The 22,998-nt window shown below is 45.5% G+C and overlaps 1 protein-coding gene across 1 annotated transcript in view; it reads left to right on the top strand.

Moving 5' to 3' along the window:
* The window catches only part of LOC126108200 (uncharacterized), a 98,633-nt gene extending 84,156 nt beyond the window's left edge, over nt 1-14,477 (top strand). Inside the window, exon 4 of the mRNA XM_049913438.1 lies at nt 14,364-14,477. Within this exon, the coding sequence (XP_049769395.1) occupies nt 14,364-14,477 (114 nt within the window). The remainder of the gene's footprint in view (nt 1-14,363) is intronic.
* The last annotated feature ends 8,521 nt before the right edge of the window (nt 14,478-22,998 follow it).

The raw sequence follows: 22,998 nt of genomic DNA, 5'->3' as shown, positions 1-22,998 counted from the left end.
ATCATCCATTAAAAAGAATTGTAAGAGAAAGGTTGTTAAGAAATTAAATATGCGCAAAAATGACAACATTATCTTCTTTCGTGTATTAAGAACAAGTGCTCAAGGCAGATTTTGAATTTAATGAACTTCTCAACATCCAAACAATACACTCTCCTATCTCTCAAATCTTACATCTCGGAGTACAATAACCAAGTCACGCTTCTAAAATATCCATAATGGATAAGCACAAGAAGTTTAACGAGTTCCTTTTAGCACTCATGTGGATGATCGCACACTTTTCGTTATTTACGGTCAACTGCCACGTTTCGCACCATTCAGATATTTTTTCTAAATCGTTTTGCAGTTAGTTTTGATCTTCTGATGACTTTATTAGTCGATAAACGACAGCGTCATCTGCAAACAACCGAAGACGACTGCTCAGATTGTCTCCCAAATCGTTTATGTAGGTAAGGAACAGCAAAGGGCCTGTAACACTACCTTGGGGAACGCCTGAAATCACTTTTGTTTTACTCGATGACTTTCCGTCAATCACTACTAACTGTGACCTCTCTGACAGGAAATCACGTATCGAATCACATAGCTGAGACGATATTGCATAAGCACGCAATTTCACTACCAGCCGCTTGTGTGGTACAGTGCTCCGGAAATCCTGAAACGCGGAATCGATCTCAAATCCCTTGTCAATAGCGCTCAACGCTTCATGTGACTAAAGAACTAGTTGTGTTTCACAGAAACGATGTTTTCTAAACTCATATTGACTGTGTGTCAATAGTCCGTTTTCTTCCGGGTAATTCATAATGTTCGAACACAATATATGTTCTAAAATCCTGCTGCATATCGACGTTAACGATATGGGCCTGTAATTTAGTGCATTACTCCTACTACCTTTCTTGAATATTGGTGTAACCTGTGCAACTTTCCAGTCTTTGGGTACGGATCTTTCGTCGAGCAAACGGTTGTATATGATTGTTAAGTATGGAGCTAATGCATCAGCATACTCCCAAAGGATCCTAACTGGTATACAGTCTGGAGCAGAAGACTTGCTTTTATTAAGTGATTTGAGTTGCTTCACTATTCCGAGGATATTTACTTCTACGTTACTCATGTTGGCAGCTGTTCTCGATTCGAATTCTGGAATATTTACTTCGTCGTCTTTTGTGAAGGCATTTCGGAAGGCTGTGTTTAGTAAATCTGCTTTGGCAGCACTGTCTTCGATAGTATCTCCATTGTTTACGCAGAGAAGGCATTGATTGTTTCTTGCCATTAACATACTTCACATACGACCAGAATCTCTTTGCATTTTCTGCCAGGTTTCGAGACAAAGTTTCGTTGTGGAAACTGTTACAGACGTCTCGCATTGGACTCCGCACTAAATTTCGAGCTTCTGTAAAGGATCGCCAATCTTGGGGATTTTGCGTCTGTTTAAGTTTGGCTTGTTTGTTTCGTCGTTTCTGCAACAGTGTTCTAACCCGTTTTGTGTACCGAGGAGGATCAGCTCCATTGTTTGTTAATTTATTTGGTCTAAACCTCTCAATTGGTGCCGATACTATTTCTTTGAATTTAAGCTGCGTCTGGTTTACACTTACATTATTAATTTGGAATGAGTGGAGATTGTCTCTCAGGAACGTGTCAAGTGAATTTTTATGTGCTTTTTTGAATAGGTATATTTTTCGCTTATTTTTCTAGGATTTGGGGATTACAATATTCAATCTCGCTACGACAACCCTTTGTTCACTAATCACTACACCGATTCTGATGCTGGTTATTAACTCAGGATTATTTGTTGCTAAGAGGTCAAGTGTGTTTTCACAACCGTTTACTATTCGCGTGGGCTCTTGAACTAACTGCTCGACATAATTTTCAGAAAATGCGCTTAGCACAATTTCGGATGATATTTTATACGTACCTCCGCAATTAAACATATATTTTCGCCAACATATCGAGGGTAAATTAAAGTCACCACCAACTACTATCGTATGAGTCTGATACGTGTTTGAAATGAAACTCAAGTTTTCTTTGAACCTTTCAGCAACTGTGTCATCTGAACTGGGGGGTCGGTAAAAGCATCCAATTATTATTTTATTCCGGTTGCCAACAATGACCTCTGCCCATACTAACTGACAGGAAGTATCTACTTCAATTTCGCGACAAATTATACTACTTCTGACAGCAACAAACACGCCACCGCGAACTGTGTGTAGCCCATCTTTTCGGAACACCGTTAGGTACTTCGCAAAAATTTCGGCTGAACTTATATTCGGCTTTAGCCAGCTTTCAGTGCCAACAACGATTTGAGCATGAGTGCTTTCTATTAGTGCTTGGAGCTCTGTTACTTTCCCAACACAGCTACGACAATTTACAACTGTTATACCGACGGTTCCTGTATCTATGTACTTACGGTGTTCAGCCTGCACCCTTTGTGACTGAAGCCCTTCTTGTGTTTTCCCGAGACCCTGTAACCTATAAAACCGCCCAGTCCACGCCACACAGCCTCTGCTACCCGTGTAGCCGCCTCCTGCATATAGTGGACACCTGACCTATTCAGTGGAACCCGAAACCCAACCACCCTTTGGCGCAAGTCGAGGAATCTGCAGCCTACACGGTCGCAGAACCGTCTAAGCCTCTTATTCAGACCCTCCACTCGGCTCTGTACCAGAGGTCCGCAATCGATCCTGTCGACTATGCTGCAAATGGTCAGCTCTGCTCTCATCTTGCAAGCAAGACTGGCAGCCTTTACCACTTCCGTTAGCTGCTCGAAACCTGAGAGAATCTCTTCTGATCCAAATGGACCCACATCATTGGTACCGACGTGAGCAACCACCTGCAGTTGGCTGCACCCTGTGTGCTCTTCACGGCATCCGGGAGGACCCTTTCCAGGTCTGGAATGACTCTACCTGGTATGCACACGGAGTGCACATTGGCTTTCTTACTCTCCTTGCCAGCCAAGTCCCTAAGGGGCCCCATAACGCGCCTAACGTTGGAGCTCCCAATAATCCATTGGAGCTACCAATAATCCCACCCTCTGCAATTGCCCGGATCTTACAGGCTGAGTGGGTTTGCTCTGAAACAGGACAGGCCACAGCACCTGGAACCCGTTTGTCAGACAAACCGGAGAGGCCTTACGTGCAGCCACCTGGGAAGTCTTTCGCCGCCTGCTTCGCCCCGGGGCGACCTCCCACTCGACCACAGGTGAGGGCCCAGCCTCAGCGCCAGCAGTAACTTGGTTGGCCACCGGTGAGGACCCATCGGAGGACTCAGGCGTGCTGGACGTCCGTTGGATCCCCACGGCCGTCCCACAACAGTGGTGCCCATCGACTGAAGATTCAATCAAACTGTGTAACCGAAGCCATCACAGCCTGAAGCTGAGAGCAAAGTGTCACCTACTCGGCTCGCATTCGCACACAACAGTCGCAGTCCCTGTCCATAGCAAGGACCGTGGAAAACTGAACTTTGCAGATAAGTGGACTATCGGCACGTGCTGCGCACCTCTTAGACCCTGAGGAAAATGCACGAACTGCGTCTAGTAATACGCAGATATTCAAGAACCTAACTACCGAAGCAGTCAGGTGAAACTAAATAATTTGCCCCTGATTTGGAACTTGTAACATGTCACAAAATCGGTTTACTTTCTGACGCAAACGAAAACGCGAGAACTGTGGCTATTAGATTTTAAATGTGCACACAGAAACTCAAGAAACTAAAGTATTAAAGCACACAGATGATATAATAAAATTCGCTCCGGGTTAGGAACTCGTAAATCTCACAAAAGCGGTTTACTTATCTGTTGCTGCGTCTGTCGCGGTCGGGTACTGCTTCCTGATCATAATCATGATGATTGAACAAAATGATAAATTGAGACATTAAATTTGAATCATAATGTTGCAATAGCTTCCTAAATAACACTGTTTTACATTATCAGCCTAACTCTTAACACAGCTGCACTTCGACTCCACTCACTACCAAAGCTAAACATTGTCTGCTTCCACTGCGCCCTCACGCAGCTCAAAGACACTCACTTAACTTCTGCGATACAGCTTACAACATCGCTGCTCGCTCACAATCGATTCAGATACCAAAAATTCATAAAGTAAAATTATACTTGACACACATCAATAGCACATAGGGCCGTCTTTGCAAACCGATCTGCCAATTGCAGTTTTGCAAACACTGCTACATTGATCCTGTAAATGTGCTTATAACGGCAGCCAGCCTCTCACTTAGGATCAACGGCTTCAACACACAGTGGGCGGTGACACGATCTCCCCTAACCCCGTGCACAGCGGTGTGAGTGTGTCTTTACTCTTTGAGAAGTTTTGTCGCAATCCCTATACGTCCATTTTTTTTTGTGTGTGTGTGTAACATGCTTTCCACAAAGAGCGTAATCCTGGTCGCTTAATAAAGCAGCTATGAACGCCTCAGTGGCCGCGCACGAAACTTCTGAACATCCCTCTATGTGCAGTCTCCTCCTCACACTCCACCACATCACGGTTTCACTGCCGTCCGTAAGGAATGCATCTTCTCCACTGTTTCCTGGAAAGACTGGTTAAGTTCACTTTCTCAAGGACAGCTGCATTGCAGAGACAATGGGCGTAAAACATGTCAAACTCGCGACGTCGACGTGTGTTCACAACATGATTAGACAAAAACAGTTTCCGAAATTTTCGTCATCTGAATGTTGTGTCCCGCATAGTCGCAGTTTCCGAAATTTTCCTCACCTGAATGTTGTGTCCCGTGTAATCCTCGTCTCTGTCGCACTGTTCACCTTGACTGCTCGGTACACACATGGAAACTCACAGCAGGTATCAGATACTTTTTGCCCACCTTGATGGAGGACTAGAGGCAAAAGTCAGCACATTTTACTATAGCGAAAATAGCAAATAAGTAGAATATAGTTTGCCTCTGGTCAGGAGAAGAAATGAGGGCTACTTCGTTCCATAGGTTACCGTGTCGCAGGTATATATGGAGATACAAACAGGAGTTGATATCACACTATTCATCGGCCTCTGAGTCATCACTTCCACATCACAGAAGCTATAAAAATACTTCGTCTCTACTCACGATGATAGGAGCAAAGCGACAACGCCGTTAAAAGTTGAGTTTCATCTTCAGTGCTTTGTGAACTGACCAGTGCTGCATTCTCTCTCGTTTCATGAATACCGATGCTGTATGGTCTAATATGTTGCCCCATAATAACGTGACAGACGTTATTGTCACGACATTTATACATTTACCATTTCAGTCGAGGGCTTTTTGTAATCAAGAAACGTATTTTACATCTTACATCGTAGCGCCTCGGTTAAACGTATCGCATTTTCTTTCACTTAATTATCGTCTACTGAATTTCAAAGTCATAAATCGCTACCAACTCATTCCGTCATTTGGCCGTTTCGAGCACTTTCTATGCACTCCTGAACATTCGAACTTCATTCTGTCGCGTCTTGTCTGGCATATATAACATGCGAAAAACGGACTGACAAAAGGTGTAGGGCAGCATTAAAAAAAGTAATCTGAGTATAGGAACTAGATGTCGCTGTTGAATATTTACAGCACTATGCCAGCATGAAACCGGTGGTCACTCTGAACATTTGCTACGACACATTTACGTTAATTAAGTGGTGGCTCACTTTACATTTACTTTGACTTTTTTAAGACATCTTGAAACAGAAAACATGGACATGAGACTCTCTCCATGTCTAAAGAAATATTGTCTCGAACGTCGCCTAAGTATTACACACGTGTATGTGATGCTTTGAGTTTTTCATGTTATCATCCTTCACTGGTTAGTCCAAAGACTGTGTTTAGGCACACATTTTCTGTGAATTATCTTTCATTTTGAGTAAAGACTCCGTATGTCAGATTTTAATTACGTTCCTGTAGCTATCTTTCCACACCACACTATTGGTGAAATTGTTTTTATGCACCCTGTACAGCGCTGCTGGATGGCAAACTTCGCTGAATCAGCACTGCTCACGCTTTTTATTTTTTACGTACGCTGATACTGCGTGAAGAGTTTGACAGAGCACTGAAAGACCTGAGTCGAACCAAGGCCCCCGGAGTAGACAACACTCCATTAGAGCTACTGACGGCCTTGGGAGAGCCAGTCCTGACAAAAGTCTGCCATCTGGTGAGCAAGATGTATGAGACACGCGAAATACCCTCAGACTTCAAGAAGAATATAATAATTCCAATCCCAAAGAAAGCAGGTGTTGACAGATGTGAAAATTACCGAACTATCAGTTTAATAAGCCACAGCTGCAAAATACTAACGCGAATTCTTTACAGACGAATGGAAAAACTGATAGAAGCCGAGCTTGGGGAACATCAGTTTGGATTCCGTAGAAATGTTGGAACACGTGAGGCAATACTGACCCTATGACTTATCTTAGAGGAAAGATTAAGGAAAGGGAAACCTACGTTTCTATCATTTGTAGACTTAGAGAAAGCTTTTGACAATGTTGATTGGAATACTCTCTTTCAAATTCTGAAGGTGGCAGGGGTCAAATACAGGGAGCGAAAGGCTATTTACAATTTGTACAGAAACCAGATGACAGTTATAAAAGTCAAAGGGTATGAAAGGGAAGCAATGGTTGGGAAGGGAGTGTGACAGGGTTGTAGCCTATCCCCGATGTTACTCAACCTGTATGTTGAGCAAGCAGTAAAGGAAAGAAAAGAAACTTTCGGAGTAGGTATTAAAATACATGGAGAAGAAATAAAAACTTTGAGGTTCACCGATGACATTGTAATTCTATCAGAGACAACAAAGGACTTGGAAGAGCAGTTGAACGGAATGGATGGTGTCTTGAAAGGAGGATATAAGATGAACATCAACATAAGCAAAACGAGGACAATGGAATGTAGTCGAATTAAGTCGGGGGATGCTCAGGGAATTAGATTAGGAAATGAGACACTTAAAGTAGTAAAGGAGTTTTTCTATTTGGGGAGCAAAATAACTGATGATGGTCGAAGTATAGAGGATATAAAATGTAGATTAGGAATGGCAAGAAAAGCGTTTCTGAAGAAGAAAAATTTGTTAGCGTAGAGTGTAGATTTAAATGTCAGGAACTCGTTTCTGAAAGTGTTTGTATGAAGTGTAGCCATATATGAAAGTGAAATGTGGACGATAAATAGTTTAGACAAGAAGAGAATAGAAGCTTTCAAAATGGGGTGCCAGAGAAGAATGCTGAAGATTAGATGGGTAGATCACATAACTAATGAGGAGGTATTGAGTAGAATTGGGGAGAAGAGGAGCTTGTGGCACAACTTGACTGGGAGAAGGGATCGGTTGGTAGGACGTGTTCTGAGACATCGATGGATCACCAGTTTAATATTGGAGGGCAGCGTGGAGGGTAAAAATCGAAGAGGGAGACCAGGAGATGAATAAACTAACCAGATTCAAAAGGATGTAGGTTGCAGTAGGTACTGGGAGATGAAGAAGCTTGCACAGGATAGAGTAGCATGGAGAGCTGCATCAAACCAGTCTCAGGACTGAAGACCACAACAACGTACGCTACATACATGTCACTGAATGTCTGCAGCTCGGTCGTCCGCCTATATTGCGCAGCGTCACTGGATAGTCAGAGCGCGACACACAGAATCACGAAACCAGCATCAGAACCGCGTAATTACACTGTAATGCTTGTGAGCACAATTAGACGTTAATCACAGTTGCAGACTGCAGTAACTTAGAAGGTGAATTTATTTTTCTTTCGGTTTTCCGTCTCCTCCAATCGACAGAGCTTTGTCGCTGCCTCAGCGACTGATTGTTGCGGCTGGCATTTCGGAATGTCGGCAGTTTTAGCTATCCGGTCAGTAATGGCGGTTTTCTGAAATAAACGAAAACGGGAAAGAATTTAGTAGCAAGTGTTCATCATCGAAACGAGGGTGAATACCAACTTGGAGCAGCGACTTAATTTTTAATATCTGCCCACAGCAGAACCTCGCCTATCCCTCCAGTTGCGAGGTGCGTGTCCGTTCCCACATGTGAATCACGCTCCTAGTCGCTGGCCAGTTGTGCCACTGTAACGAATCCGAACTGTGCTCTTTCGCTCTCCGCACGTTCATGGATGGTCTTCTGTCACAGCTGCCTCCCTGCTGATGTTACCCTACACTCCTGAGAAGAAGGCGATTGCTTGAGGAAATCTTCCATTAAAAACTCATAGGAATCGTAAAAAAAAGTACCGTCAAAACGTTGCTGTCCAGGCCAAATAACTCACTGATGCTGTTTTATTATGCTCACGTGCATGACACAAGTTGAGCGGAATATGTGAAGCGATAAGAGCTGGAACAATGTAAATTCCATGGTTCTGAAGATGTATAAGGGCTAGAAAAAACCCTCTCGGGTCAAGGCGACATCTTAACCGTATATCTAGAATTAGGGGATGCATTGTCACCAACCATCGCTTGAGAACAAGTAATAAAAATGTTGACAGCATCGTTTGCTTTGTACGGATGTGAAATTTGAAGCCTGTGTGAGAACCTGTTTTACTTCGTGGCAACGTGTCCACCCGTTCACCTTCCGTTTCTACAAATTGCGTTCGTTAGATGGTAACAGATAAAAACGATCCGTCGAAGCCTCTTGCAGACTGCACGTGACAGGAGGAGGACCGCATCCAGGTCAACAATTAATTCCCTGAAAAGGCGATAGAGAGCCTGTGCGAGTGGTTCCACTGTGCCGTGTCGCCGCGCAGCGCCGGCCGCGACGACAGACGCCAGCAGAGCTTCAGCTTGCAGTGCTCGACTGCGTCATCCGCTCCTCGTTGGGGTGTGTGGGACTGTGGACACACACCAAGCTTCATACCACTGACCGTACAGATACACAGACAGGCGGAGCTCGCCTCTGTCCGTGCCCTCATAGTGTTTGAAACCAAATACATCAGACAGTTACAGTATTCTCCTCGTATGTGAAGTATGTCAGCGGCAAGAAACAATCAATGCCTTCTCTGCGCTATAGCAATGAAGATACTATCGAAGACAGAGCTGCCAAAGCAGAGTTACTAAACACCGTCTTCCGAAATGCCTTCACAAAAGAATACAAAGTAAATATTCCAGAATTCGAATCGAGAACATATGCCAACGTCAGTAAGGTAGGAGTAAATATCCTTGGAGTAGTGAACAAACTCAAATCACTTAATAAAAGCAAGTCTTCTGGTCCAGACTCTATACGAATTAGGTTCCTTTAAGAGTATGCTGATGCATTATAGTTAAATTCTTGTTCGCGCATGCCCGCCCAGCCGCGGCAGATTGCTGCGTTGCCAGTTGTACGCGCCAAGAGAAGCAGCGCCATAGTATAGTTCGCGAACTTACGTTTAGGGGGCAGCGCGCAGATTAAGAAGTAAAGCCAACACGGCCGCATTAAGCCTTTCGCTGCTGCAGACACGTGCTCTCCGCATTCCGCGATGTGCGCGATTTTGTCAGCATTGCATTGCTCGCCTGTGCAGACACATGGTGTTTCGACTGCTTTGACACACTTTATCATTCGATTTCATAAAAACTATTCAGCCCAAAAATTTGATTTTTACACATCTTCTTGACTGATACCTTCCCCCTATAAATGACTTAATTTTGTTTAGATATTCAACGTAGTTATTTTGCAGCATTAGATGTAGTAAACCACTGCACGAAATTTTGAAGAGTTTGCATAGGTAAAAGTCCATAGCGTATACTTTCCGTTTCGTTGATTTCAGTTGCCACTAGAAATTTCAAAAAAATACATTAAAACGAATAAAAATCATGAAGTAAAACACATCGATATTATTTTTAAATAAAGAAAATATTAAGCACTGAACAAGGTTTGAACTCAAAACCTTTCACATGGCAGCTAAACACTTTTTTATTTTTTTAATTATTTTTTTTTTAATGGAGCATGAAAGTATTCTGTGGGCAATATGAATCCAGCAAATATAGCACGCGAAAATAAACTGTTCACTTGAGGAAAGATTTGAACCAAGGACTCTCCTTCCTTTTTTTTTTAAGAAAAACAAATAAGCCTCTTGTGTATGAAAATAAAAGATGACGTTCTTCATAAAATAACTCAATATCCTTTGAAAACGGAAAACATAAAAGGTAGCTATATGTCTGCAATGGCCTTCTTTTTTTATTCTTTTTATTTTACTTTTTATTTTTTTTTTTTGTTAACATAAATGAGTATACAGTCTCACCATCAGCAGCAACCTCTTTTTTTTATTTTTGGGAGCACAGGAGAAAGAAAACAAATAGGCTGCAGATAGAGAGCTGTGTGTGAAAAGGATAAACATGTGCAAGGAGAAAAAAAACTTAGAAGAGGAGGAGAAAAGAGAAGTGAAATAAAATAGGAATACTTTCCGCGCCATGCTCCACTTTGGCGCGCCATCAGAACAAAATGCATTTTATCATTGACCATTGAAGGGGAACGTGGAAACGTCCAGTCTTGACTGGCACGGTTCGTTGAGATTCCAGCTTCGAGGCGGGTTGGTGAAAATACTGTGTAAATAGTTCGCGAAAGTGGCCCGATAGTGTCGATGTCGGCGAAGGGTGTGGTGATGTACTTGGAGGCATGTCCAAAAGTCCGCCGGATCGACGATGTCGTCCCGGAAGAGGTAGTTGACAGCCATGCCACCGATCCATGAGAAGGCGTGCCACTTAGCCGATGGAAGGTAGGTCGTGTCGGGATATATCATCATGGTAGGAGAAACGTGGTGTGGTGGTACCCGGAGGTAGAAAGCCACAATCTTCTGTACGAGAGTCCAGACAGCTGCTGCTGGTGCACACTCAAAACGATGTAAATCTGCATCTTCGACATTGCACTTGAGGCACAGGGGTGAGTCCACCAGTGCGATGCGATCCAGTTTCTGTCTTGTAGTATACTTGCCGTTGACGAGAAGGTACCACATAGAGGTGGTGTTAGTGGTGTGATATGGTTGGTGGATCGTTTACCAAACTGTAGGCCATGAAACCTGGGGGTGACGTGTTTCGACGGGGTTGCGGGGTGGAGACTTTCGGAGAAGGCGGTAGATGTCGCGGGTGGTCGTCTTCCTGGTCCTGGGGAGCTCGGTGCATATGTAGCTGTACTCCAAAAAGAAACGGCCGATATGTGACATCGGAGGTGGGATGTGTGCCAAAGACGTCGGTGGGCGTCTCGAAAAAGGTGCGAACTCGGTGGTCAACATTCCAGTAAAACTAGCATTTTGGCGTTTCCCATAACCGGAGCATAGTATTGGTGTAAAGTGCCGTAGTTCTGGTTCTCACATTAACCAGATCGAGGCGACCGTCCCGCTTCGGTAAGGTGAGAGCTTCATACTGCACTTTGAAGATGTGTCCAGAACAAATGAAATAGCCGAAAGCCGCTTGTAATCTGGCCGCCATTGTCGCAGTGATGGGCAGAATCTGCGCTATATGGGGTATCCGGGCTGCCAGATGGGTATTGAAGAGGGTGACTCACTGGCACATATTCAGCGGGCGTAGTATGTGATTTTGTATGTTGGCCCGGATGCGTTGCAGCAGCGCCCGAAAATTGATCGCCGAGGTGCGGCGAATGTCTCGCGCGTACACCAATCCGAGACAACGAAGGGTGTCCACCAGTTGAAATGGGACTACGCTGTCTGCGGGAAGGCCGCGGCCGATCTTCATGGCGCATGATTTTGCCACGTTCATGGCGCTCCCTGCCCCTGCACTGTAACGGGTAATCCACTGCATCGCAGCTTGTACGTCAGCCGCTGAACGTACGACGAGGGCCAAGTCGTCCGCGTAAGCTCGGCAGCGGAACATATGATCCCGGAGTGGAATACCTGTCAAACGTCGCCGTAATCCGCAGATGAGGGGTTCCATGGTTCCATCGCAATGGCATAAAGCACCGTCGACAAAGGGCAACCCTGCCGTACTGAGCGTTCAATCCGTATAGGTTCTGTAAGTCTGCCGTTGACGAGAAGTCTGGACGTCGCTCCGCGAAGGAGCCGCATAATCACTTGCGTGAACGTCGGGGGAATCGCCATTCGGTCCATCACTGCGTTGAGGAATGCATGACTGACGCGGTCAAGTGCTTGCTTGAAGTCGATGGAGATTAAAGCGCCTGGCAGTCGCGAGTGTGTTGCCACAGCGATCACATCTCGATATTCACTGAGGGCTGTCTGTATATTACGATCGCCGCCTAAGGATGTTTGTTCGTGGGAAACAATGTCTCGTAAGACACGTTTGAGTCGCACTGCTAGAAGTGTGAAAATCTTGAAGTCGGAATTGAGTAACGTGATCGGCCGATAACTGTCGAGTCGTGTTCCTCCTGGGGGTTTCGGGACTGGTACGAGTAAGCCTTCCATGAACATTGGTGGCGGGTTCGCCGCGCCGGACAAAAGTTCCCAGTACATGTCCCTCCATCGTGGCATCATCAGATCTTGGAAGGTTCTGTAAAATTCGAGGGGTAAACCATCCGGGTCGGGAGATCGATTCAGAGACCCCTTGGCCAGAGCGCCTTGGACGTCGTCGGTGGTCACTTCAGCAGTCAGGAGGGTTGCAGCTGCTGCGTTGAGAGTACCAAGTGTCTCCTGGGCAACCTCAGCAATGGCCTCTGCACCGGCAGGTACTTCTCGATAGAAAAGTCTATAGTGCGTTGTGAATGCATCCGCAGTGGTAGCTTGCGAAGTCAGCCGTCGTCCATCAGGTAAGTCTAAAGTTGTCATTAAAGCCTGTCGGCGTCGACGAACATTTTGAACAATATGATGCATAGAAGATTCTTCACCGTTAATCCTATCTTGGCAGCGTGCTCGTACAATGGCTCCCTCTAGACGGCATCTGGTCAAGGATAAAATCTTTGCCTTGATGCGTTGAGCTTCTTTGAGACGATCCGGGGATGGAGGATGATCCATGAGTTCACGTAGAGCGCTATAGTAGAAATCAGTTGTGTGGTGATTCCGCCTGGCTTTGGCTCTGCCATAGTGTGTCAATGTGCGTCGGATGGCCGGTTTGGCACACAGCAACCAACACTGCAGTGTGGTCTCGTAACGCATAATGCGTTGAACACAGGTGTGCCACGTGTCGGTGACCTGTTGTCGACATTCAGGGTCCCGCAGTAGCGCGACATTGAGTTTCCAAGGTCCTGCACTACGCCATATAGATTGTCGACGTTGGTTCATGGTACAGATGTAAATGTCATGATCCGAAAAGACAGATGGCCAACGTTCCGCGTCGAGGAAAACTGATTTTAGAGCGTTAGAGATGTATATTCTATCAAGGCGGCTGGTGGAGTGGCTCGTGATGTGTGTATACCCCGGGCGGTCTCCGTGTACCACTCGCCAAGTATCGAGGAGACAAAGGCGGCGGAGGAGGAAGCGAAGTTCCGGACATATGGTGAAATGGGGGTATTGGTCTGTGCGCTCGAGAACACAGTAGAAATCTCCACCTAGGATGATATGATCGTATCGGCCGAGGAATAAAGGCGTGATATCTTCTGCGTAGAACTGGGAGCGATCCTTCCGTTTATCAGTGCCCGATGGGGCGTGGAGATTTATGATTTTGAGTCCTTCAATTGTTATGGCCACCCCTCTCGCCGTTGGGAGGTATGCGACATTGGAAATTGCAATTCCTTCTCGGAGGAGGATGGCTGCGCCTGTGTGTTCCACAGCTGCAGGGCCGGCGTACGTCTCATATCCGTAACACGCAGTCCAACTCGCTGTCCTCAGTTCTTGTAACAGGGCGATGTCGATGTCCGCTGCTCTTAGCGAGTCACGGAGCAGTTTAAGTTTAGCGCGGGAGCCGATGTTATTAGTATTGATAGTAGCTATTCGGTACGCCTGGTGGGAGATCCGTGCTGCCGATAGGTTCGTAGCTGGTGATGATTGTTGTGGTGGATGCTGGAAGTCCATAGAAGTCGCAGGAGTCGCCGTAGAAACTTCCCCCATTTTAGTGTTGGTCTAACGGAGAAACAGATCTCATTTCCGCATCAGATGGAGGTGGGAAATCCGTGTCATCCGCCCATGAAAGGTGTCCGACAGGTTTGACATCGGCGAGAGGTGGCAGCGCTGGCCGAGTCGGCTCAATTGCGTCGGTGACAACAGGCGTGCTATGTTCCATGGCTTCTGGGCGCGGGGCTTGCGCACGATCTCTGTTGGACGGTTCACCATCTTGTGGATGACGCGTCTCCTTGGCAGAGGAGAAAGTGTTATCGTGTTCTCCGTCGGAGTGATGTGGCATCTCTTCATCCTGCGGAGGGGGCTCAATGGTCGATTCTGATGTCTTGCGGCGTTTTTTTCGTCGTTTGGGCGACTTCTGCTTCGGCAATGAGTTTCGGTGTCTGAGGAAGGAAGAGATTCACGTCGTTCCGGTACAAAAGCCGCGGGTGTTACGATGCGGTCGTCATTATCCAGAACAGTCTCGTTGGTATGCTTGTGATCTTCTAGCGTGGGCGTGTCCTTCTGTTGGACATGTTCACGGGCGACGACGCCGGTGTCAAGGTGCTGGGACGCCTCCGGATGTATCGGACCAGAGAGATGCTCATGAACGGCGTCATGTGAGGGCTGGACGTGCAGTGTCGCCGCATAGGTGTCTGGAAGGGTGGTCGTGGTTCAGTCGGTGTTCGTGTCGTCGGGCCTTAGTTGTGTGATGCGGCGTTGCAGGCATTCATTACGGACGTGGCCTTCTTTGCCACAACTGGAACATGTTCGAGGTTGTCCGTTGTAAATGACCACCGCACGGCAGCCGCCGATGGAAATGTACGATAGATCGTGCCGTTTGAGATCGATTCGCACTTGTCTCACACGATTAAGCACCGGATACGCCGTAAACTGTGCCCATGTCTCGGCTACGTGGCTCTGGACTTCTCACAGCTTTACTTCTGCCGGTACCTCGTCTCCTACCTTCCAAACTTTACAGAATCCCTCCTGCGAACCTTGCAGAACTAGCACTCCTGAAAGAAAGGATACTGCAGAGACACGGCTTAGCCACAGCCTGGGGAATGTTTCCAGAATGAGATTTTCACTCTGCAGCGGAGTGTGCGCTGATATGAAACTCCCTGGCAGATTAAAACTGTGTGCCCGACCGAGACTCGATCGCGGGATCTTTGCCTTTCGCGGGCAAGTGCTCTACCATCTGAGCTACCGAAGCACGACTCACGCCCGGTCCTCACAGCTTTACTTCTGCCAGTACCTCGTCTCCTACCTTCCAAACTTTACAGAAGTTTCATATCAGCGCACCCTCCGCTGCAGAGTGAAAATCTCATTCTGGAGTTAACATACATGTTTGTTTTGCTCTGTTCTATTCGTAGGTTACAAAACAGACTTAGTTCTGGTTTTTTGTGCGTTTTGGTCTGTTCTATTCGTAGATTACACAACAGACTTAGTTCAGCTTTTTATAATTGCAGTTCTGCGTGTTTTTAGTTGGCATCTGCGTCTCCTCTTATCTGGTTACATGCTGGAGGCAGCACTACGCTCTATTCACGAAACGTAGGCACGTTTTTATGTTTCGAACATTTTTCTCCAAACTTTTCATTTTGTTCGCCGTTGTTGTTGTGATGTAGTGTCAGTCTTCTGTCACTAATACAGATATTTGATGGCAAACTGTGACTTCAAGACGTAACTGCTTTGAGTTCATTGTGTATCTCGGAGTTTAGTTTTTTAACATGCATGTGGCAAACCTAACGAAGTGTATACCGAAAACTATTGTCTATCTGTGTGTGTGTGTGTGTGTGTGTGTGAGAGAGAGAGAGAGAGAGAGAGAGAGAGAGAGAGAGAGCATACATGCAATGATTTTCTTCTGTAGAATTTTGAATATGAATGTAATAGCTGTCAAAGAATAGTTTAAGGTTTTTGTGTTCAGTTGAGCTGAGTTTTGGGTCAATGTATTGTATTGTTATCATTATTATTCCTATTACAGTCCTCTATTGCAGTTTTACTCTATTATTTTATCTGTTAACGTAAACAATGAGTTGTTTCGCATATGCACTTGATCAATCAACAGGACTTTCTTTTCTGCTTTCATTTTCTGTGTGTGGTAATTTTCTTCCAGGGTTAGGATGTCTGCTTCTATTGTTGATTCGTATTATTTTCATGTCTTCTTCTCTAGTGGTTGGTTTGAGATTGTGTTCTCTCAGGTATTCTGGAGATGTGGAGTGATTTGTCCCATGCTTCCCAGCTCTCATGTCTTCTTTGTACCTGACATCAGCTGTTCTGCTTGTTTATCCTATGTATCTGCCAGCACAAGTGTTACACTGTAATTGATAGATACCTGCTTTCTGGTATACATATGTCTTTTTTTGTCAGCTTCGAGGTGTATTTTTTGGCAGAATTATCTGTTATGTTTGCCATGTTAATTTTCTGACTTTTCAAAATGTTGGTGATTTTATGTGCGAGTTTCTGTTTTTATATCACTGTGCGCCAACCTGTGTTTTCTCGTATACTTTCCCGAGTATTCTGTGTAGTAGTTATGGTACTGAGTGTAGTGATTCTGTTTGGTTCTACTGTGATGTTGTCATTGGTTTCGTGCTTTCTGCTTTTATTTCACTTTTAATTTTGTTCTTTAAGAATGATACATATCAAATCAGAAGTGTAGCATAACGGCATCATTATTGATCCTGATGATGCCTTAAACTAAAAAAAGGGCGAAACGCATCTGGAGCAAGGGAAGGCATTTTTTATTTACAAAACAAATATTCGCCTGTTTATTTTACGGAGCAATGCGGCTTCCAATGTTCGAATGTCCAAATTCCTAAGGGACCAAACTGCTGAGGTCACCGGTCCTTAGACTCACACACTACATAAACTAACTGCTGCTGAGAACAACACTCACACCCACGCCCGAGGGAGGAGTCGAACCTGGGGCGGGAGGGGCCGCGCAGCCCGCGACGTGGCTCCTCTAGCGGCGAGGCCACTCCGGGCGGCTCGCGGCTTCCAGTGGACAACAAATCACCGAATATCACCACAGACAGGCATCCGTCTCTTCTGGTAATTCAGTACAAGTTATCCTCGTCTTCAGCGCCCCCGTTCCCAGACCACTGAAGCCTGGGAAATGTGTCAGCACAAACAGCAACATTTCACTCGAGTTGTTGACGGGTGGGCGAGTCACACATGGCGGAGGACAGGGCCCCATCCGCTACTGTCCCGAGGCGGCTCTCTGGGAACTCGAATTTCACACTCAGTGTTTCAGTGACGCGTTCAGTCCTTCGTGCAGTCATAATGGGAACTCTGCTAAAACAGGTCAGACCAGAACTAATGTTCACGGAAGAACAGTAAGTGAGAGGTCCAGTTATTCGGGAAAGGCCAGCAGGGAATTTTCCAGGTGAAAAACTCGCATCGTACCACTTTCAATACGAGGAGCACAGGTACCAGTAGCTGTCCCTTGCTTATAGTCAACATGAGAAGGGCGATCCCTTAACAAATGAAACGGTCATAACTAAACAGGTGCTCTCATATTTCGTTCATCTTTCCACACACGGGCCGTCTGTGATGTCTTCCCTGTTACTGCAGGTCCAAACCTCACTGACCTCGGAGCACAAGACACAGTTGACAGTGAGGACCTGAGACTAATTTTCGGTGTGCCAAAAGTCAATCAACAGCTCTCGATGGCATGCTCATCGGAGTTTTTAACACATGTCTGGACATAACTGGACCCACTTTAACAGAGATTGTGAATGAAGTTACCGCTGCCTTCCATACTCCTGTCATGTTTCATGAAGAGATCATTACACTCCTACCAAAGAAAACTTACGTTCACACGGTGGGAGATATTGAGCGAAGCTCTCAACTAAATGTAGACTACAAACTCTTTATGAAACGCTTCGTGTCAGAACTAAAAATGATAAATGCATTAGTTTTTACCGGAATTGCGGAGATGCACAAAACAACATTTGCCAAGTCGTTTGTGCGTACAGGGGTGTGGCAGCTCACGCAGTAAGGAACACGTGTGACGTCACCAGCTCTTCCTTAAGGCTTACGATTGTGTCAGCCATGAAAACATATGGCACAACTCTTGCAAAAACTTTTAGTGAACGTTTTACAAACTCCATGATGAAGCTATTAGCCTCTACAGGTGTGTAATGGCTGTCAAAAGAAAAAAAAAAAAAAAGGTTCAAATGGCTCTGAGCATTATGGGACTTGACTTCTGAGGTCATCAGTCCCCTAGAACTTACAACTACTTAAACCTAACTAACCTAAGGACATGACACACATCCATGCCAGAGGCAGGACTCGAAACTGCGACCGTAGCGGTCGCGCGGTCCCAGACTGTAGCGCCTAGAACCGCACGGCCACAGAGGCCGGCAGTCTGAAGAGTATCGTGTTTAGTATCCTAAGCAACATTAGCAAGTAAGCTTTTGTTTCATGTACGTACATCACTACTTGGTAGTATTCTAATACTAAAAATGGTGGTCTGTTTTGTGCATTTTATGGCATTGTAAGAAATTGGTGTGGCTCTTGCACAGTTCTTGGGGCTGTGAGTCGAATGAAGGAACCCGGCGAACAGCATCGAAATTCAGCCCCCACAGAACTCAGACTACAGCGTGGCTAATCGCCCTGCCCATTTGTTTCGACACGTTCAACGTGTGGGCGACACACCAGGCCCTTGGCAGCAGAAATACGTTAAGTGGCTCTGATTTCTGAATTAGGTGCAGCTTGCTGTTCGTTACAGCCGTGACAGTAATCAGTATTTAAAGCCAGTTTAGTGTTGTCGTATATGACATCTGCACACGCAGCACTTTGAATGTGTTGGCGGCGCAGCTCCAAAACGACCGGCGGAACGGAGTACAGGACACAGTGGGCAGTGGAAACTTGTGGCTCCAGTTTATCGTTGTGCCTGTTGCCTGTTGAAATAGAGAGTAAAGTTTGTACTGGATGAAAGTTAGATTCGTCTTTTAGAAAGAGGCCCACATCATCAGCGTATGCTGTGCATGTTACCTTTCTTGTTTCTACTGAAATTCCATTTATTGTTTTTTCAACCAATATGAAGAAGACGAACGAGGCTGAGACATACACGAGCACTGAAGGCAGACAGCCCTGCCTGACAGACCTACGAGTTGCCACAGCACCTGTTTTTCAACAGTTGGTATGTATTTTTGTAGTACTTGCAGTGCTCAGTAAATCGATCGCCAAATCTAAGTCTGTGCACGAGTTGACGTAGCAGTTTGTGTCTGACACTATCAGTAAACGTGTGGAAGTGGAGCGGAAGAACCGCGGCTGGGTCACCTGCTGCTGCTGTGCGTGGCATCACGCGTGTGTACGCACAGACGGCTTGGGGGCTGCTCCACTGTGCCTGTCGGCATTGACGGTGAGGCCTAATAGGTTCACGAATCGCAGGTTTTAATTTCGATACTCGGATTTTTACAACGAGTTTGTAATCGGCATTTAGGAGAGTTGTTGGGCGAAGATGTCCCTCCCTATGACTACATGTTCGCTTTGGTAGCACAATAATCGTTTCGTCCAAGTAATTCTGAAATTCGGTGGCAGCAATAACTTCATTCACATTCCCTGTAAAACATGTTCGAATAACGTCCCAATGCGTTTGATGAAGTTGATTTGGACACACGTCTACATCCACATCTACATAGATACTCTGCAAATCACACTTCAGTGCTTGGCAGAGGGCTCATCGAACCACGTTCGCAATAGTTCTCTGTTAGTCCATCTCGAACACAGAGTAGAGGAAACAAACACCTGTATCTCTCCGTGCGAGCTCCGATTTCCCTTATTTTATTGCGATTATCGTTTCCCCCTATGTAGGAGAACGAAGTATTTCCGCAATCGGAGGAGAAAGTTTCCGACTGAAATTTCGTGAAAAGAGTTCGCCGCAATGAGAAACGCCTTTGCTTCAGTGATGTCCACCACAAACCCTGTACCATGTCAGTGACACTGTCTGTTCTATTTGTCGATAAGACAAAACGTGATGCCCTTCTTTGAGCTTTTTCGATGTACTCCTTAAATCCAATCTGGTACGGATGCCACACCGCGAGCCGTACTCCAAAACAGGGCAGCCAAGCGTAGTGTAGGCAATCTCTTTCGTATATGTGTTGTCTCTCCTAAGTTTTCCGCCAATAAATTGCAGTCTTTGTTGGCTTTCGTCACAATATTTTCTCTGTGTTCTTTCCAATTTAAGTTGTTCGTAATTGTAATTCCTTGGTATTTAGTTCGGTTTACGGCCTTCAGCTTTGTTTGATTTATCGTGTATCGAAGTGTAGCGGAATCCTTGTACCACTCATGTGGATGATACCACACTTTTCATTATTTAGCGTCAATTGCCCATTTTCGCACCATGCACATGTCTACTCTAAATCGTTTTGATCTTCTGATGTGTTTACTAGACAATAAACGACAGCATCACCTGCAAACAACCCAAGACAGCTGCTCCACCTGCCTTCTAAATAGATAAGCAACAACAGGGGGTCTGTGCGGATCAGCAGAAATAAGTTCGGTTTTACTCGATGACTTTCCGTCAGTTAGTACGAACTGTGACCTATCTGACAGGAAATAAGAAAATACAGTCGCATATCTGAGACGATATTCCATAATCATGCAAATTGATTTTAAGTCGCTTGTGAGGTAAAGCGTCGAAAGACTTTTGTAAATCCAGAAATACGGAATCAATTTGAAATCACGTGACAATAGCACTCAACACTTTGTGTGAGTAGAGGGATAGTTGTGTTTTACAAGAACGATGTTGTCTAAATCCGTGTTGTCTGTATGCCAGTAGACCTGCTGATTAATTTTTGGATATTGTTTTATAAATTGTCTCAGGTCATTACTGTCAACTGGGATCTGCGGGCATTCGCCGTGTTTCGAGCTGAGTGAGGTTTGAGCCTGCAGTGACGGGGAAGACACTGCAGAAGGGTCAGTCGGGCTGTGAGCGGAAAGAAATGCGGAAGACGACTCGACGTGTTTACTTACAGCGGTTTCCGTTGTGAAACGATCGCCATTGTCCAGCTGAACACACGGAAGCAAGCTGTTGTGCATTTTGTGTTTTCCGTTTTCAAAGTGCTTCAGTGCGATATTTTCATCTGGAAATTTCCCTGCAGCCCTTGCCCAGCAACTCACCCTCTCTTGTGTTGTGTTTTGAAGCGCATTAATTCTGCCTTGATCTGTTTACGTTGACAGTGTGGGTCGCTACCAGGAGCAGCAGAAGGCCTAGCGACACCTGAAGCAGTGTCTGTGGAGTTCGGCTGCAGTTTCTCATCACAAAGCTGCGTCACAGCAGCAGCCGGGGAGGGCCTTCCGTACAGCAGGCCTGGCGTAACTCGCCTCTGCACTGTGACTGGGTTTAAACTTTGCCGTTTGTGTTGACAAATTTTCATGGTATCAGCGATTTCGGAACAGAGGTCTCGAGGAGGAAGATGGCTGGTATTGAATTTCTAAAGAGAAGCAGGTCTGTTTGTCAAGGTAATCTTAACTTTAGGCGCATTTCGAAGCCACGATCGTCCGTAAACTCAGCAGGCAAAATTTCAGCTTGCGTTAGATAACCGGTTAGACTTCGTGAAACGTACTTTCCATCTATTCTATTCGCCACACTTTCAAAAATGTGCAAAATCATTTTGATCTTAATGGAGAATGCGCCATACGTCAGTTAAGAGAAAACAACTAATTAGTTGCTGTAGTTCTGCATATTTATTGTTATAATTTCGTCTGCAGACGCAGCAAATAATTGAAATCCCTACGTCATATTATACTACTATTTTAATTTGCGTCGAGAGTTGAGATATGCTGAATAAAAACACCGAGCGAGGTGGCGCAGTGGTTAGCACACTGGACTCGCATTCGGGAGGACGACGGTTCAATCCCGTCTCCGGCCATCCTGATTTAGGTTTTCCGTGATTTCCCTAAATCGCTTCAGGCAAATGCCGGGATGGTTCCTTTGAAAGGGCACGGCCGATTTCCTTCCCCATCCTTCCCTCACCTGAGCTTCCGCTCCGTCTCTAATGACCTCGTTGTCGACGGGACGTTAAACACTAATATCCTCCTCCTCCTCCTCCTCCTGAATAAAAACATCCGATCGTGCACGTGTAAAGTTAGCCCCGATGGCGCGTCAATATTTACAATGAATGCCTCACCGACAGAACATGCAACTGCGTCTCCGCTGGGCTAGAGTTGGAAATTTTTAACAGTAAAATTATCCCTTAAAAGAATAGCCGTTTCTCATTTGATTACTGGTTCGATATTAATGATAGCTTCCAAGTCAGGCAATGTTGCCATTCCTGTCGTTGAGACTTGCTGCAGAAATATGACGTCAAACGTGACATGTTGTATTTAATCATCTAGCGCACCAATTGTAAGAGGGGTTGTTTTCGGATTAGTATACAGTGCTAGCACACGGTGGAGTGACAGTACACAGATGTAAAGTCCTGTGACATAACTGCGAATTTGCTGGGAGAACGGTACGTTAATTGACAGCTGGGTGCTGATGTCTTTGATCACGAGTAAATTTTAAACTGTTGAGTAGAACTGGAACTCGAATCGCTAAACAGTATTACAGATTTTGTATGGAAAGTGGTCATCCTGATTTAGCTTAGGCTTGGCGCAAGCTGCGACGCGACGCGACTGGGACGCGACACGCGCCTGCGCCAGGTCGCGTGGCGTTGAGGTTGCGGCACAGTTTCTCGCGCCGCGCGTCGCGCTTGCCTCGCTGGCACCGTGGGAAATCTGAGGCGGGGAGCGGAAAAGTAGCCCGGCCATGTGCTCACATCGGAGCGGCTCATATGAGCAGTGGTAGCACTGCCCATACGATAAATTTTGTCTTACTGTGTATTAAATTTTATTGCCATTGAGTAGTCTTTCGTTTTTCGCCATTTAAACGATCCAGCTCTCTTCGTTAGTACATTATACTTTTCTGTTATTTATATCTGCATAGTTTTCTTTTGTTTTTCTTCTGTCAAGAAAAATGCATACTTCAGTAACTAATGAGCCACTGGCCGCTGGAATTGTATCATATGCCTCCGCGATGATTTCAGATCGCAAGAAGAGACAGAGGGTAGTGAATAAGGAGGCAAGGAATATTATCATATGATTAAGAAGCAAGGCAGGAGAGTAAAAGAAGGTAACCTTCTCGCTGCCTAGTATGTTG

This window comes from Schistocerca cancellata, chromosome 11 (assembly GCF_023864275.1).
Source record: "Schistocerca cancellata isolate TAMUIC-IGC-003103 chromosome 11, iqSchCanc2.1, whole genome shotgun sequence".
Lineage (NCBI taxonomy): Eukaryota > Metazoa > Arthropoda > Insecta > Orthoptera > Acrididae > Schistocerca > Schistocerca cancellata.
The sequence above is the reverse complement of the archived record's forward strand: the minus strand, read 5'-3'. Positions and strand labels throughout refer to the sequence as shown.